The sequence below is a fragment of the Gekko japonicus genome, unplaced genomic scaffold, assembly GCF_001447785.1.
Source record: "Gekko japonicus isolate JY-2015 unplaced genomic scaffold, Gekko_japonicus_V1.1 scaffold65, whole genome shotgun sequence".
Taxonomy (NCBI): Eukaryota; Metazoa; Chordata; class Lepidosauria; order Squamata; family Gekkonidae; genus Gekko; species Gekko japonicus.
The window spans coordinates 2,115,946-2,131,161 of record NW_015165832.1 but is presented as its reverse complement, the minus strand read 5'-3'; the positions used below and the strand labels follow the sequence as shown (position 1 = coordinate 2,131,161).

General features: G+C 46.1%; 1 protein-coding gene across 1 annotated transcript in view; it reads left to right on the top strand.

The window, feature by feature from the left end:
- Positions 1 to 15,216, top strand: part of ANO1 (anoctamin 1, calcium activated chloride channel) — a gene marked incomplete at its 5' end in the record, with an annotated part of 133,859 nt that overhangs the window by 1,861 nt on the left and 116,782 nt on the right. Inside the window, one exon of the mRNA XM_015410856.1 lies at positions 7,432 to 7,758. Coding sequence (XP_015266342.1) covers positions 7,432 to 7,758 — 327 coding nt within the window. The remainder of the gene's footprint in view (positions 1 to 7,431; positions 7,759 to 15,216) is intronic.

Below are 15,216 nucleotides of genomic sequence, written 5' to 3'. Positions count from 1 at the left end.
TGGATTTTTGTGCACACGTGGGGACCGCCCCACATGTGCACAAACCTCTCCCCCCCAAGTGCCCCCGGAGTGCTGATTTAACGATCCGCACTCACGGGGGCAACTTGGCTATTAGATATATAGATATGAAACTGGAGCCTGACAGAGCCTGTGGTGATCTATTGTCATCAATACTGTCCGCTCTAACTGGTAGTGGCTCTCTAGGGTTACAGGCAGAGGCTGCAGCAGGCTTCATGGGGGAATCACATTGTGCGTTTCCCTGCTTCCTTCATAAACCAGAGGTGGGGATAGGGAGAAGCACACCATTATGACATCACGGCATCTGACTTTATGAGAGAAAGTCAAGAGAGGGGTTGGGGGCAGCCATTTGTTTCTCATCTTGTAGTTTAGCCTTTGTGTGCTCTCGTGCTTCTATAGTAGCATGGCAGTGTCCATATAACTAAACGAATTACATCTCTACAAATCATTGGCCGAGTTCAGACTGGCAATTTGAAGCGCTAGGGAGTCGTGGCAAAGAAAAAACGGAATAGACCTGGAACGACTTGTTACCGGTATTCCCGTTCACACTGCAGTGAATGAAGTGGGAGGAACCATGGAGGAAGCGCAAGGGAGCGTTCGCACTGTCGCTCGCCCCTAGCAAGCTGTTAGCGTGGTTTCCATACTTGGCTGCGTGCGCCTATGCGCATGGGCACATCAGCAAATAAGGCAGGATCGACTCCACACTCAGCACACCAGAGCATTCCGATCATGTGCATGTGCGCACATGTGCACATAACCTGCCCTGGAACCAGCTGGCACCTATTATCAACTGTGGGTTGTTCCTGCCTTAGCAGCGCTTGTGTTCACACTCAGGGAACCGGGATCAATGCGCTGTATACACGGTTTGCTACCACTTTAACATGGTATCTTTTAAACTCAGGAGGGAAGTGGCACAAGACAGCTTGAGTACGGCTGGGGGACACCTGAAACATGTGCCTGTGTGAACCCGCCCCTTTAATCTGCTACTGAAATGCTCCTCAAATGTTTGCCTGCCGGGCCAAGCTGCCAGTCTGAACGCGGCCATTAAAGTTGCTTTAACAAAGATTGTGCATTATAACTTATTAAGAGCTATTAAAGAAAACACTTTGCAGATCATGAGGTTGTAATTTCTCTGAGAAATGGCACAAAAAGAAGCATTAGATGGGTTTTCTTCCCTCAAAAGGAAGCATCTGTTTTTATACTACGGTCAGATTTATATAAAAGTAGTCTCCGGAGAGAGACCACACATGCAAACTTGGAAGCATTGCTGACTTTTTAAAAATTACTGCCTAACAAATAATAATACTTTGTTCTTTGTTTAATTAAGAAAAAGTGGGTTTATGCTGAAAGGTCCTGATCTGGAATATCAGTAATCATCTGAGCTATCCATATTGGGCTTTCTGTATTTTGGTTTCCTGGCACTGCTGTAAAGTGTCAGGTAATCCAATCTACTCCATTGGAGAACTCCATTTGAGATATAGGTAGTATGTGCAGCTTGCACACCACTGAAATACAAAGCAGAGTTACACCATTGTAACCCATTCAACAGAATTAGTATCTACTTACAATGCAATCCTAAGAGTACTTCTCCAGGGAGTAAGTGCCATTGAATAGACCTCATTTAGGATTCTGAATAGACCTTCTTAGGACTACTCTCTTAATGCCTCACAGAGTTATGTTTTTCTAAGTGGGCTTTGAAGCACATAACTCTGCTTAAAACGGCTCTGTTAGTGACCCAAAGGGTGTGTTCCTCTAGAAAGACACGTGGCCTGTTTTCTTATGGTTCCTTGAGGATCTTAAACAACATGGATACTACAGATTACTGAGAAAACATCCTAACTGCATTCACACTAATATTTTACTCCTGGATTTGCCTCCAGATGTTCCACTACTGCCATACAATTTATACTTGGCCAGCAATGGCACAGTAAACTAGAATGAGATAGTGCAGATGGTTGAGGATTAGAATGCAACTACTTCTGTAATGTTTGGCAGATGTAAGAACCTTGTACCACTTGGTGATGCCGGAAATCCAAGGGAGAAATCCATATGCTATGCTCCATTCAGAGTGAACAAACACTGAGCACTGCATGAAAGAAGATGTATTTTTCTTTCAAACTGTTTGCTTGTGCACACATGCACACTAACATGTGACACCAAATAGCTTGATTTTTAAAAAAAGATTACATAGTGCTTACTGGCAACAATCTGAACTGGGGGTGGGAATAGAAGAATGCATCCCTTTGTGGGAGCAGTGGGAATACATTCACTCCCCCCCCCCGATATTCTTAGTGAAGAAATGAGCACTGCATGGGAACAGAGGCAATTTCTTTCCTCAGATTTATTTGCCTTTGTGCTTATCCGCATGAATGCTTAAAGCAAATATTTTGAAAGAAAAATGACAGTCCTGTCTAGCACAGCTCTTATTTGCAGTCTGTCTAAATGTGAATGAAAAGGATACATTGCAACTAGTAGGGAGAGAATTTGACTCTGGTGGCATGCACCTTAAGTTGTGGATTATACCCTAGGATCCTTTAAATGATGAAGAGACTGTATACAGGGAATGCCTCCCCCAAGCCCATTTATTCTCCCGACTTAAAATATCCTTTAGTTGCCTCATAATGGTTTAAAGAACCACAGCTAAATTGGGTGAACATCTAAATACACACCCAAATGTTGAACTAACATGTTTTTCACATCACAGCTAAAACAAGTGCTCAATAGCTGTTTTCTTGTTGTTTGGACACAGTGCTGATGATTGGGGGGGGGGGCTGGAGCACTGCATTCCTTTGAAGGCAATGCAGATGTGGTTTCACTATACAGCATTTAGATCAGATGTGCATCCCAGTGTGCATTCTGTTGAAAGGATTGTACATCTACTTTATAAACAATACAAACTGAACTTGGGTAAGAAGATAGTAAGAGTTTGGGAAATAGCACCTGTTGGATTTCTACCTAGACACATCCCCTGAATCCAGTATCAGACTGAAACACCCAGGCAAAATGTGGGTGTATAGAACCTAATTTGTAAGTGAGAATAATATGTGAGAGTAGACTACATGTTTCTTTACTGCTTACATGGCACCAAAGTTAAGCCATGTTAACTTAGAATTTCTGTGTTTTGGGGAGACATGGGTTTTGTGTAACTGTGTTTTCTAACTTGAAGGTTTAGATGGTTAAGTGACCTGTTCTGCCAGAATGCTGTAATTTTCATGTCAATTTCGACAGTACAAAATTCTACTAGACACTTTAATCCAACAATTAGTTTGGTTTTCTTCTCTTAAACCATAATTAAGATTTTAAAAAGGAATGAGATGTGCTGGGCTTGGTGGAAACAATATTCCCACTCTAAATAAGTCAGGTGATGGTTCCTAGAACTAAGAATGGATTATTTTTATTTTAGGCAGTAGTCTGCCACCACAAACAGACATTGGCACATTGCAAATGTTTGACTATGGAAGTCAAACCTCTTACAATTTTTGCATCATTAAGGTAAAATATGTATTTGCATTCATAACGTAAAAATTATGTAGTCAGATCTCACCTAATTGCCTGTGTCAGAGCCCAATTTTGTCTTTTACCAAAATTCAGACTTCTACCACTTAAGGTAACAGGTTGCTGGCTTAGACCAGCTTTCTTCTTATCATGTGTTTTAACAATCAGCCCACTTACAGCTTGAAATGATACAGGCTTCACCACTTGATTACTCTGAACACTTACACAGCTACAGTGTTTTACTGGTGTTTTGTAAATCTGCAGAGGTAAGGGTAAGATACTCAGCCGAGTGCAACTGTGAAACTCTTGAATTTAGGAATGGAAGAGTTTTTCTTCAGAACTCTTTAAGATGGACTTTTGTAGTATCTGTTATGAAAACAAATTGGTCCAAATAAAGAGAAGGCATACTTAAGAAATCAAAGGAAGAGAGGTGTATAAGCCTTTTTAGAAAAACAGATGTTTCAGCAGCAAAACAATATACTAGCTCAAATGACAAAATGCCAGGTTTCAAATCCCATGTCAGTCCACTAGATTCAGCTTGTATTGTTGCTCCCTCTCAGTTTTCAGTTCCTCATATATTAAATAGAAATAATTATGACATACCTCTGAGGATTGTAATGCAAATGATAAAAGCATTATGCACCTTTAATTAAATTTTAATTGGCCATCAAATATATTAATGTACCTATTCATTTTTATCCCATCCTTCTTCCAAGAAGCTCAAGGCAGTATTCACAGTTCTCCCACTTTGGTCCTCACAACAGCCCTGTGATGGAGGTTAGATTGATGAGAGAAACTAACTGTCCGGGAGATTATCCAGAGAACTTCAGGACATTTGGGGGATTTGAAGTCAAGTCTCCCAAGTACTGGTCTGATCAGTAACCACTTCACCATGCTGGCTCATACCTAGAAGAAGTGGCATATTATTTCTTAAAATAATATAGTCATTGTTACACTCATTCACCTAGAAGAAGTGGCATATTATTTCTTAAAATAATATAGTCATTGTTGCACTCATTCACTCATTCACACACACACACACACACACATACACATTCCAGGTGAGGGGGGGTTGGTTTAGTTTTTCTTTTTGCAGTGTACTTTTAAATTTTAATATCTACTTTTTGCCACCATCAAGTTGTTGTGGCAGGGGAGAGATGTGTTTTCTTTTTCATTTTCCATGAGAAAAAGTCATGAACGAAACAAAAACTGAACCTTGGTCCCTCCCTGGCTGTGGTCCACTGGCCTTTTTGGCTGAGCTATATGACCAGCTGGCTCCTTTCAGTCTCTGTTAAAACTGATCTCTTTCTCAGATGATGCTGGGAAGTGACAAATGTTTGAACATATTACAAATCTGTTAGTAATGAAGCAGATTCCTTTGGTGGGGAATGGCAGGGAATCTCATTTAAATCACCAGGAGCGAGAAAACTCACACAATGGTAAAATGAAGCTCTGATGACAGAATTCAGGGTAGGTTTTTGGTGTGACAAAGTCCCAACGATTTTCACAATGTGGTAACCTTAGATCTTACTAAGGTTACTAAGAGAGAGAGTTTGGTGTAGTGGTTAAGTGGGAGAACCGGGTTTGATTCCCCACTCCTCCACTTGCACCTGCTGATGTGACCTTGGGTCAGTCACAAGCTCTGGCACAGCTGTCCTTGAAAAAGAGCAGTTGTGTCAGAGTTCTCTCAGCCCCACCCACCTCCCAGGGTGTCTGTTGTGGGGAGGGGAAGGGAAAGGCGTTTGTAAGCTGCTCTGAGACTCCAAGTGAAGGGCGGGGTATAAATCCAATCTCCTCCTCTTCTTCTTCTTCTACTATGTGGGGGTGATTTTTACAAGATGAGTTCACCATTCAAAAACTGAGGATCCAAGTCATTTTGTGTTGATCTGTTATGATTATGTGCATTGCCTCAGAACGAAGACATCAATCTGTATTCTGACCATTGAATCCTCAGAGGAGCCAAGGATTAATCAGCAATGGTTGCTTCCACATAGAAGCTTTATTCTGGTTTGGCATCCAAACTGGAGTGAGTTTTTGGAAACATCCATGTGGCATAGTCCCCTAATTGTCCACTTTCCAGGTTTTCTCCTGAACATTTCTGTTTTATTTATTTCAAATATTTCCATGTCATCTCCTCAGAGTTTTGTTAATATTACAGAAGGATAGTATTGTGAGAGCCTTCCTGACCACCTTAGCAGGGTATTCCACAAAGTTGGAACCACCACAGAGAATGTACATGAGCAGGTGGTTGCAGATCTTACCACTTTTCATGGAGGAGCTTTAAATGGTTCTCTTCAAACAACCAAAGCTGCTGTGGTGGATCACAGTAGGAGAGGCAGTCCTGCAATTACGTGGGTCCAAAGCAGTGAAGGGCGACCAGTACCTTGAATTGAGGCCAGTAAATGATCAGTAGTCAGTGGACGGACTACAGGATTGGAGTGACATACATGTTCGCCTGGCATCCACGAATACTTAGGTTGCTGCATTCTGTACCAACTAGAGTTTCCATATTGACTTCAAGAGAAGACCCATGTAGAGTGTATTACAGTAGTCTAGCCATGGGATAACCATGGCATGGATCCATGTGATCAGATTTGCCAAGCTGTGATAGGCAGCCAACTGCCAGGTTAGCTGGAAGGAACTGATAGAGTGCTTTTTTCCCATCTGGATTGGTTTGTGTTTCCAGTAGAAATGCTGGGCCCAGAGTAACCCTGTGGCTCTTAACTATACACAGTGTCAGTAGGACATATTCAAAAGCGGAGAGTCACTTCCAGGCTTGATTACCATAACTCGCTTTACATGGGCTTGCCCCTGAGACTGATCCAATAACTCCAAGTAGTCCAGAATGCAGCAGCACACCTGCTGATGGCATTGCCTGTGCGGGCATGCATTCAGCCGGTATTGTGCCGCTTGCACTGGCTACCAATTGACTACCAGGTCCATTTCAAAGTGTTGGTACTAACCTTGAGAGCCTTATGTGGCCTGGGACCAACATATCTGAAGGACCGCCTCTTCCCATATGTGCCCCAAAGAGCCTTGCACTCACAGGACCAACATTTACTGGTTACCCCTGGCTCAAAAGATGTCCTCTTAGTCTTGACCAGGGCCAGGGCTTTTTCTGCCCGGCCCCCGGCCTGGTGGAATCAGCTCCCACTGGAGATCAGGGCCCTGCGGGACCTTTTATCATTCCACAGGGCCTGCAAAACAGAGCTGTTCCACCAGGCCTTCGGCTGAGGTGGCCGTTGTCCACCTCAGTTGGCCTCCCTGCTTTAGTTCCCAACCTGCTGAAAGGGCCCATCTGATTCCACCTTGTGGCCCCAACAGATTTATATTGCTGTTACCAATTTTATTGTTTATCGTTTTTATGATTTTAATGTGATTTTATTGTAACAAGTCTTTGACTCGATTTGTTGTGATCCACCCTGAGCCTGTTTGGGGAGGGCAGAATAAAAATCTAAAATAAAATAAAATAAAATAAAATAAGAGTGCAGTAGCCTTCAAAACTTCAGGACTCCTGACTAGCATTACCTCCATCTTCAGCTTGTTCACTCTTAGCCAATTAATCACAGCAGTAAGGCTAGTTCAAGGCATTTGTAGATTCACCGGGTGATTTAGGTAAAGTGATAAAGAGCTGGGTGTCCTCAATATATTGATAACAGCCTACTCCAGAATTGTGAATGATTTCTCCTAAGGGTTAAAGAATCCTTCTCTCCTTACATTGTTCTTCCCTGCAAAAAAGCAGCTCCAGTGGCTGCGTTAGGAAAAGATTACATATAATATGTTCTATCCAAAATTCATGCTCTGGGAACATTGGCCACAGGATACTTCTGCTGTCTCTGAAAAGGAATATTTAGTACTTAGTATTTAATCTCTAAGCTAAAGAGTCCACTAAAGACTTTTCTTGTCTTTTGGCTGCAGATATTAAATTCGTTTTCGCAAGATCCAGATGCAAATTGCAAGTATGGGCTTTATTTTAGAGATGGAAAAAGGAAAGTGGATTATATCCTGGTCTACCACTACAAGAAGTCCTCTTTCGGTAGAACACTCACCAGACGAATCCATTTTAATGACTTGGGGCCTCGTAGTGTCAAACATGATCAGCCGCTTCCTGGAAAAGGAGGGGAGATGAACATGGATGAAAAGGAACCACACATGGATTACCATGAAGATGACAAGAGATTTCGCAGAGAAGAATACGAAACCAATCTTATGCAGGCAGGTCTTGAGTTGGAAAGAGATGAAGATGTAAGTATTCACTTTATTTTTAATTAGATGTGCTAACATTTGCTAAGTCTAATGGGCAAAATTCTAAAAATATTTATGAACTACTGAAAACTTCAGGGGTTTTTAGTATGAATCAAACATATTTTGCAGTCATCCCCCAGGCTATCCCTCACATCTTTGTTGGTGGAAAGTGTTGTCAAGTCACAGCCAAGTTATGGTGACTCTGTAGGGTTTTCAAGGCAGTAGACAAACAGAGATGATTTGCTATTGTCTGCCTCTGTGTAGCAACCCTGGACTTCCTTTGTGGTCTCTTTTCCAGGTACTAACCAGGGCCAACCTGCTTAGCTTATGAGATCTGGTAAGATTGGGTTAGTCTGGGCCATCCAGGTCAGGTCCCCTGCCCAGACCCTCAAGTTCTCAGAACATAATCTGAGTGGGTTAAATCAAAGATGTTGTTTCTGTTATTTTATGGAGTTTTAATCCCACAATGTCCCCCCCCCCCTAGTCAGAATAACAAGACAGACAACAGTTTGGAAGTAAACAAGGGCCACTTTATTAACTATTTAACAAAACATTTCAGGAAGAGCTCAACTAAGCGAGCACGAAACAGGCAAGGCAGGTGTCACTCACCTGACCAACCTCCTTGCCCTTTTCTCGGGCTGGTCACCTAGCTCCGGTCTTGAGCCATTGGTCTGGCTCGCAACTGGCAGCCCAGCAAAACTGATTGCCACCTAGGAGCGCCTACCCCTGAAGCCTTACAACTTGTAGAGAGGAGACTTACCCTAAGAGGTTCCCAGAGGTGATCACTGTTGAGTACCCTGGACCGTAAAATCAAAAGGCAGTTCCTGATGATGCCCTGTTCCCTAATGGGGAAATGCCGTAAGGTGTTCACCGGTTCCGATTTCTTGCCCACACAAATCTGCCACTGCCAAGGCCAAGCCTCTGCTTTGGCCTTTGCTCCCCACTAACAGCCCAAGGCTGACCTAATCCCTTGCCCCAAGTCCTGTAAAAATAACCCTGTAATGATTCCTTGTTTTAAGAATGTGTGTTTTCCTTTAAATGTTTGGTTGGAGCGCAGTGATAGCAGAGTAGAATGAGAGGGACAAGTGTGCTGTGATTGGTGGATGACAGAGTGTGGGAGGAGTTTTTGAAATGAATCTCTGTGTGTGTCTTGAAGTCAGTTATGAAAGTCAGTTAGAGAAAGCAGTTGGAGTTTTGAATTGGAGTAAAAGTCAGTCAGTGAGCTGACTCCGTGTGGAAAATAAAGAATTTAGAGTGTAGTATATGTCTCTTCAAAAGTGAAACTCTAAAGATCTGAAAGAAAGTCAGAAATACAAAGAGCTTTGCGCTTCCGGTCTGGCTCCCGCGAGTTGTTCTGTGTAGATCTGTGTGGGTGTCAGTCAGTTATAGAAAAGTCAGTTAGATAAATCAGTTGGAATTGTTCAGTTACTGAGTTCAGTCAGTGAGGGTTCTGATAGTACTGTGTGGGATGTTAAAGAGTACAGTATATATGCCTTCAAAGTGAGACTCTAAAGATCTGGAAGGAAGTTAAAATTACCAAGAGCTTAGCCTGTGTGCCTGCTAAAGAGTGATTCCTGTTAGTGTTGGATCTGAGTGTCAAAAAAAAAGAAAGGACTGTGTATGTGTTACATGTGCCAGACATATTTACAAGTCCCTTATTCCCAAACTGTTACAGATAAACCAGCCTCATATTTTGTTCTTATTTCAATAAATCCTCTTTTGTTCAAGTTTATCCCAGAATTCAGTTCTATCTTTCCTCAGGACCACATAGATCCCTGAAAAGCCTAGACTCTGGGTCACATTACCAACAGTAGGTAATGAAAGAAGATTTGGAATTTGTTTAAATTCCTGGTGGCAGCAGAAACTATCCTGTTTGTGAACACAAAGTATAATTTAAAGTAATAAACAGTCCTCCCCAAATAAGAGGACGCCACAAACCCATTGCCCTTGTCTGATAGATGCACCCCGTCTGCCCTGTACAGGACCTGAAACTCGACCCATATGTTGGGGTGCGGCAATAATTGCCCTAAACCACCCTCCATGACCTTCCTCATCTGGCGGTTGGCTTTATGCCTAGCGGAGGTCTCCCAAATTGCGCCATACCTGGCGGGGCAGAATAGCTGACCCAACTATCTGCACTCTGGGCCACTTTGCTCTTATTATCACAAGGTCAGCCTCCGCTTGTAACACCAGGGCCTTGCCCTTCATAGTGAAGCAGAATAGCCGACCAGACTATCTGCAGTCTGGGCCATCTTGCTTTTATCACAAGGTCAGCCCCTGCTTGTAGCACCATGGCCTTGTCCTTCATGGTGAGGCAGAATAGCCAACCAGACTATCTGCACTCCAGGCCACCTTGCTCTTATTATCGCAAGGTCCGCCTCCACTTGCAACACCATGGCGCAGCACCTGAAAGAAGAACCCCATTAATAACTTAACCATAACATTAGACTTTGCAATCCTGCACGATCTCGGCAGTGGCTCGTTCTTGGTGGAGATGGTGGTGGCCCATTCATAATGGTGGTTGCGGTGGCCTGTTCATGTCGGCGGCAGCACGTTTTTGGCAGTGGCTGCCCATTTACACCAGCGGCAGTGGCCCGATCTTGGTGGCAGCGGCCCTCTGTCAGCATTGGTTCCTTCGGCGCGGCAGCGGTTCTGGGAGTGGTGGCTCCCTTAGCGGCGGTGACGTCGGTGGCCAGTAGTGGCTCACAACAGTGGCCCAGGGGAGGGAGGCAGTCCATTTCCCTAGGCACGGCAGAGGGGGTTACAGCACCAGCGCCCCCAATTAAAGGGAAGTTAGGCGGCACGGCCTGCCTGGAGCCCTACGGGTGTCCTGAGGAGCTGGGTGGCACCTAAACAGTTCATAGGGATGACGGTTGATCAGGGAGCCATTAGGCAGCCACAAGGTGAAGGCATTAACTGCCACAGCTTGCCTGGGGGCCAACGAAGGGTGCACTCTCTCCGGTGGGGGGATGTATCAGTTAGGGCCTTGTTGTCCAGGTGCGGCTGCAGTTAGTAAGGCTGCTCCCGCCCCCCTCCAACTCCTGGGGAATGGTTTCGGGCTGGGTGGGTTAAAGACCTCACCTTCCTGGAATTTTTTCCAATTGTCATAGCAGTGTGGATTTGGTCAGTAGAGCTTGCAAGCTATACTGTCCACTTCTGGTGTGACAATCTGTCCACAGTGCATGTGATGAACTCGCTGATGTCCAGGTCTCCTAGGGTCATGGCCCTGGTCAGAGCCTTCACACTCTGCTGTTTGCAGAGTAATATTTTGTTCAAAGCTAGGCATGTCCCGGGGGTCAGTAACGGGGTCGCTGACGCTCTCTCCTGAAAACAAATGGAGAGATTCCGCCAGCTGGCTCCGGAAGCCAACCAGTTCCCAGTACAGATGCTGGCAGATGTGTGGCAGATTGGCGGGCTGAGGCCAACAGGGCGATAAGTTTAGCTCTCGCCCCCTCTACTCGGAGAGCTTATAAGAGGGCGGGTAAGCAGTTTTCTGTCTTTTAGGGAGGAAGCCGGTCGGAGGCAGGCTTGGCCCATACCAGTGTCCACTTTAGGGAGGAAGCCGGTTGGAGGCAGGCTTGGCCCATACCAGTGTCCCATTTGATGCAGTTTTGTGTGTCACTGAGAGGTAAGGGCCTGTCAGCGCGTTCCATCGGGTAAGCTGTCATCTCTCACCTATGCCAGTAAAGCATCTGGGTTCAAGGAGAAGACGGGCGACTTCCGAATTAGGATGATGCTTGAAGGCTGGTCATGGGAGAGTTTTTCTGAGATGGAATTATGCCCTGTGCAGACCTTACACCAGTATTCATTCATTCATTCATTCATTCATTCGATTTCTACCCCGCCCTCCCAGCAAGGCCAACTCAGGGCGGCTTACAACAATATAAAACAGTACAATAAATAATAAAACCCAATCAGACATAAATTTAAAACAATAACTATACAACTTAATAAAGTTCTAGCATTAAGTCCTCAGTGCACAGTCAGGATCATAATCTACCACAGATGTCCCAGGCACTCAAGTCAGAGTATACTTAGGGGACCCGGGGGGTCGGGCTCGCTCTCCAAGAACTGTCAGATGTCGATGGTGGCAGTGATGGTGGCAGCTCCAAAAACCTTGTGGAAGAGCTCCGTTTTACAGGCCCTGTGGAACTGTAACAGATCCCACAGGGACCTGATCTCCTCCAGGAGCTCATTCCACCAGAATGGAGCCGCCACCAAGAAAGCCCTAGCCCTTGTTGACGCAAGCCTGGCCTTCTTGATGTTAGGGAGGGCCAGCCAATTCTGGGTCCCCGGTTGCAGTGCTCTCTGGGGAACATATGGGGAAAGGCAGTCCTTCGGGTATGCAGGTCTCTGGCCATATAGGGCTTTAAAGGTAATCACCAGCACCTTGAACCGAATCCGGTATGCTATAGACAGCCAGTGCAGTTTTTTTTAGGGTGGGCTGGGTGTGTTCCCGCACAGGATGACACAACAACAGCCTCGCCGCTGCATTCTGCACTAGCTGCAGCTTCCAGATTTGGGCCAGGGCAGCCCCATGTAGAGAGCATTACACTAATCCAATCTCGAGGTGACCATAGTGCGTTGCCAAGTCGTTGCATTAGAAGGAAGGGAACCAACTGCCTAATCAGCCTAAGATGATAAAAGGCCAACTTGGCAGTGGCTGCTACCTGAGCCTCCATTGATAAGGTGTTATGTCTGCGGACCACCACCAGGGGTCTGCAGCCTCAATTCTTAGCTTGGTTCCAAATACAGTAGGGACCAAGGATACTAGTCAGTGCCGGCCCGAGGTTTTTCGGCGCCCTAGGTAAAGCTAGCGCCCCCCCAGGTGAGGCTGCCTTGTGGCGCCCCTCCTCACCTTGTGTCTCTCCCCCGCCGCCGCGTGCCTCTCCAACACTCAATCCAGGTGCTAAGCTGGGCGCATCAGGTGGGGGGGAGAGGGGGCTACAAGTCTCTTCGAAGGGCGGCCCTTCTGCTTTTTCTTTCCCCCCCCCTCCACCCGCTTCCCCCATCTCTCCTTCCCCCTGGGGGACTGGGACCCCCCCAGCTGCGTGCGCCCCGTCCCCTCACTCCCTGCGGGGGTGGCACCAAGGAGACTCACCGAGGGCAGCGTGGAGGAGTCGTCCGGTCCGAGCACGCCTGTCTTGGAGGAGGAAGCAGCAGCAGATCTGCTCCAGCCTCCTCTATGCACCACGCACGCCTACCTGAGCAGTCCAGCTGCTGGGCCCTTCAGGCGGCACCGTCCGCCTCCTGCCCGCCCTACAGGCCATCTGCACCTCAGGACAGGCCCCGAGCACAGCAGGGGGGGTGCTTCCTCCCTCCTTGCTTCCTTCCCTGCCTGCTTCTGGGTGCACTGGACAGTGGACTCGGGGTGAAAGAGGCGGTGGCGGTGGTAGAGGTGGCTGTGGTGGTCCCCCGGTAAGGGACTAGATACATGCAGGGCTTTTGGCGGGGGACGGGTGCAGTTAGGCGCCCCTAAGTGCCAGCCCGCTCTAGGCAATAGTAGGCTATTGGCCGGTGCATTGGGCGGTTGGTACACTAGTCAAATTGCCACACTCTCCTCGGCTTCCCATATCAGGCCGACACACAGTGCCCATGATCCTTGGCAGCGGGAGTGCCCTGAAGGAGTAAGCCTCCTTGATGAATACTGCAACTCCCCACCCCCGCCTTCTGGTCTGGGATTGGTGAGGGACCGAGAACCCAGGAGGAGCCATTTGGGAGAGAGATACTGTCTCTCCCTCTCGCACCCAGGTCTCGGTCACGCATGCCAGGTCTATCTTCTGCTCCTGTAGGAAGTCCCGAAAGACTGAGGTCTTATTATTGATAGACCTGGCGTTACACAGCGCCAATGCCGGAGGAGCGTCAATCATCCTAGCCCCCCTGCCTGCAACCTTTGGGATGGGACGTAGGCTGGAAGAGAGCCGAGCTAAATTACTTCTCCGTCCCCTTCCCTTAGCTCTATGCCTAGTCCCACCACTATACTTTCCCCTCCCCAGGAGCACTGGTATTGCCTGCCTACCGGGAGCACTGGTATTTAGCCATGCGGGCTGAGGGCGAAGGCTACAAGATGCTACAAGGGAAGCCGGGAGCCCAATTTTCTTTCTTTTTTTAGCGTTCATATTTTATGGCAAACCTGGGGCTCCCTCGGATTTGTAGAAAACTCTGTCTGTTCCTGTTTCAGTCCTATGGATTTTTGATCTATACTATATATACTATATACTAAATAAATAAATAAATATAGCCTGGTTCAGAACGAACTATGTGATACTGATTATGTCTTGAGACTAGAAAGGTATGTTTAAGGAAAGCCAGAGAGAGACTCAGTTTACATGTTCTGCTAGCACCACATATTTCTTGTGGTCAGTAGTACTAGTGGTCACTATACTAGTGCCTTTAAAATATTTTGGTCCTCCCCAGTGGAAGCATTTCCAGAAATCTGGAATAAAGCAACTGCAGTGGACCAATCAAGCTGGAGCAATCCCAGGTTAATGGTAGTATACATGTCATAACGAACTCAGCTCATGAGAAGCAATATTCATTGCTCACTGTACCAACTTTTTACTGGCCCATCTGAGCTTATAACAACTTGAAATGCAGAAATTCATAATGAAAAACAAGGCTTCAGCTATACATGTCTGGCTGCGAAGCATAGGTGCAAAGCCACTAAAAAGTAGTCAGCCCAAAGCACACTAATTGTGGCAAACCTTACTTCCACAACTATTGGGTGTCCATCATTGTTTATCATGCTCAGTTAAGAAACAACTAGTAGCATACTTTCATAAGACATGCCAATTTTTACTTGAATGATTCTCACTACACTTTTCTTACCAGTTGTGGAGACAGCACACCAATCGAGGTAACTCATGCTGGAGCAAAATCATTGCTATTTTTCTGGGTAGGGCAACATTGTATTACAGTCAGTTATTCCATCGTCTTTTGCATGGGGATAAACTGGGCACTTGACTGTAGCTCACGTGATATGGAGGCTTCCAAGAACAGAACCAGAGGATTCAAGGTCTAAAGAGCAAGTGTTAGGAAGTGGCTGTACATTTTTACCTCAACCCTCAAACACAACCAAAGATTCATATAGCACTGCCCTCAAAAGGGGTTGGGAGGAAGGCTAGCAAGGAAGTCAGCTGGCCTCTCTCCATAGGCAGAGTATGTGTGTGTACAAGAGAGAGAAACAGAGACAGAGAGAGACAGAGCTGGCAAGACGGGGAAGATCAAGGTGGCGGCAAACTCCCTCCCCTGTTGGCTCTGAGACCAGGCCTCTGCGTATTCCCGCAGGCCCAATGGTGGAATGGGCTGTTGCCCTCCCCCCACTCATATCTCCCCCACCCCCCATGCACACTCAGTGTATACACTTTGGTCATGTGAAAAGGGCTTATGCGTTACATGACTTTTGTGTCTGCACCTACCAGGCACTCTGGTTATGCCTGCAAAACTAATGGATCAATA